This window comes from Geospiza fortis, unplaced genomic scaffold (assembly GCF_000277835.1).
Source record: "Geospiza fortis unplaced genomic scaffold, GeoFor_1.0 scaffold2, whole genome shotgun sequence".
Lineage (NCBI taxonomy): Eukaryota > Metazoa > Chordata > Aves > Passeriformes > Thraupidae > Geospiza > Geospiza fortis.
Genome location: NW_005054366.1, coordinates 3402518 through 3404789, shown reverse-complemented (window position 1 = coordinate 3404789; position 2272 = coordinate 3402518). Strand labels below are relative to the sequence as shown.

Below are 2272 nucleotides of genomic sequence, written 5' to 3'. Positions count from 1 at the left end.
CCGGGTCTGGGTCGGGAGGGGAGGGTTAGAGAGTGACGGCGGCAGGTCCAGGCCCCCGTGGTGGCTCCTGCCTTCAGGTGTCAATGAGCAGGTTTACCACGGCGCGGAGCTTGCAGGCAAACCATCGCCTGAGGGGACAAAAGTATTGGTAATGGAACTGCTCGAACTCTGGGGTCTGGCGGATATCACGGAAAAAGGCAGTGTCAAGGTCGGACTCGGTAAGGACGATCAGGAGGAGGAGCAAAACAAAGAGGAGTCCAACTGTCACAAGGAGCAAACGGAGGACACTTAAAAGAAACTTATTCACCTGTTGGGCCTGTGCCGGCCCCAGGCCGGCGGCGCCCGGGCACAGCGCCCGCAGCTCGCCCTCCGCCTCTGCCGCCGGCGTGCCCGCCTCCGACTCCTTCTCCTCCTCGATGCTGCACGGGGCCCCGTTGGCCTGGCGCGACAGCAGCATCAGCTCCAGGCTGTGCTCGGCCACGGGCGTGGGCAGCACGCTGTCGGCGGGGCTGTAGCTCTCGTCGGCGATCACGGCCACCCGCTCGCTGCTCTCGGCGCGGCCGCTGCGCCCGGGGCCCGCGAAGGCGTCGCCGTGGGAAGCCGAGCGCACCGGGGTCGAGTGGGCGCTGTCACGGAGGGACTCCAGGCCTGGGGAGACAGGGGAAGGACAAGGGGACACTCAGTGGGGTGCAGGGGCTTCCTGCCCACGGCTGGGGGCTGCCCGCACCGCCCCACACCAGTGTGCCCCGGGACAGAGCGCGGCGGCTGCCCTGGGTTGATGCTTCTTGCTGTTGCTGTTATTGTTGGTCCTTCAGGACCTGCAGCCCCTTCAACACGACCTGTGACTGCAGTGGTGACACCTCAACCCCCGCCTGGTTTGTCACTGGCCCCGCCAGCCCCTGGCTGCCAGCCGGGAGCGCGGCAGGGTCCAGGCTGTTCCGCAGGCAGTCACACGCACCCGCGGGCTGTGCTGCCCTGAGGTGACAGTGACAGTCCCCCTGGCAGCCGCCCACAGTGCTTGGGGCCCCTCTGCTGCTGGCAGCGCCAGCCGTGGCACTGCGGCAGCACGGGCACCTGCCCGGGACAGGTGACACAGACGGGAACGCGCTGGGGGCTCGGCCATCGTGGGGGACAGGGATGGGTGGCAGTGATGAGAGCCCCGGGTGGGAGGTGCATGAACAGAGGTCGTGCTGGGCTGGTGCTTGTGGGTGTCCCCCAGCACACAGGGGAGATGTCCCCATCACGTGCAGGAGCCCCTGCAGCACAGGCTGCTCTGAGTTCACCACAAACCAGATGTTCTACATTGCTCACGCCTGAGCAGGAGCCGTGGCAGGAGCTCTGTGCCAGCCCCTGTGCCAGCTCCCAGCCCTGTACCAGGCTGAGCTTTGGTCCTTTGTGCCAAGCAAGTCCTGCCCCTAACAACATCTCCTCCAAATCCCCAAATTCCAAGAAACCACACACATAAGGGACTTGTTTCAGGTAGTTCTGGCAGGCAGGGGCGGGGATAGGAACTCTGCTATTGCAGTGGCCCCAGCTCCAGGGAGGGTGTCTGAAGGTCATGGTGGGGACCAGCTGGTCCTCAGGGCCACCCTGCGGGCGGCTGGAGAGGGACGGGGCTGGAGCTGTCACCGCGGGAAGAGCACAGTGCACTAAAGCACCTCGACATGCTGTCACCACGGCCTGGCTGCTGGAGGGTGAAGGGCAGCACCCGGAGCTCATCCGGCCGCATTCCCAGGGATTTGCAGGCTCTCCTTTGTGAGCGCTGCCCGGGTGGGTGCCCCAGCAATGCCATGCTGCTGGGCAGTGAGGGGGGGACACGCTCTCACCCTGCCAGCTCTGCGCTCTCCCCTCTCATGGGAACGCTCCCCATGGCACCCACTGTGTCCCCAACACGGGGGACAGCCCCTGAGGGGGCGACACTGCTCATCACCACAGTGAGAGCAGGGCTGGCCCCCAGACCCAAACCCTCCTGCCATCTGCTCCCACAGGACTGGCAGCAGAAGCTGGAAAATCCTGGAAATCCGAGTGCAGCCCCACCACCAGAGCTGCTCTGTGGTAACAGCCTGGAGCCCAGGAGAACCCAGCCCACTCCCTGCCATGCATATGCTGCACCCCACATTCCTGCACCCCACAGTCCTGCACCCCACAGTCCTGCACCCACCAGCTCACCAGCTGACTACAGGACCACAGTCCATGGGAGCCCCGTGGCGCTCCAGGAGCCCCCGGACCCCGCGGCGCAGCGTTACCTGGCTCAGGTGGGTGGTCGTGGCCG

The 2272-nt window shown here is 65.8% G+C and overlaps 1 protein-coding gene across 1 annotated transcript in view; it reads right to left on the bottom strand.

Moving 5' to 3' along the window:
* Positions 1–29: 29 nt before the first annotated feature.
* FRMD5 (FERM domain containing 5) overlaps positions 30–2272 on the bottom strand; it is a 15667-nt gene continuing 13424 nt past the window's right edge. The window contains exon 12 of the mRNA XM_031059669.1: positions 30–648. Coding sequence (XP_030915529.1) covers positions 74–648 — 575 coding nt within the window. The 3' untranslated portion in view covers positions 30–73. The remainder of the gene's footprint in view (positions 649–2272) is intronic.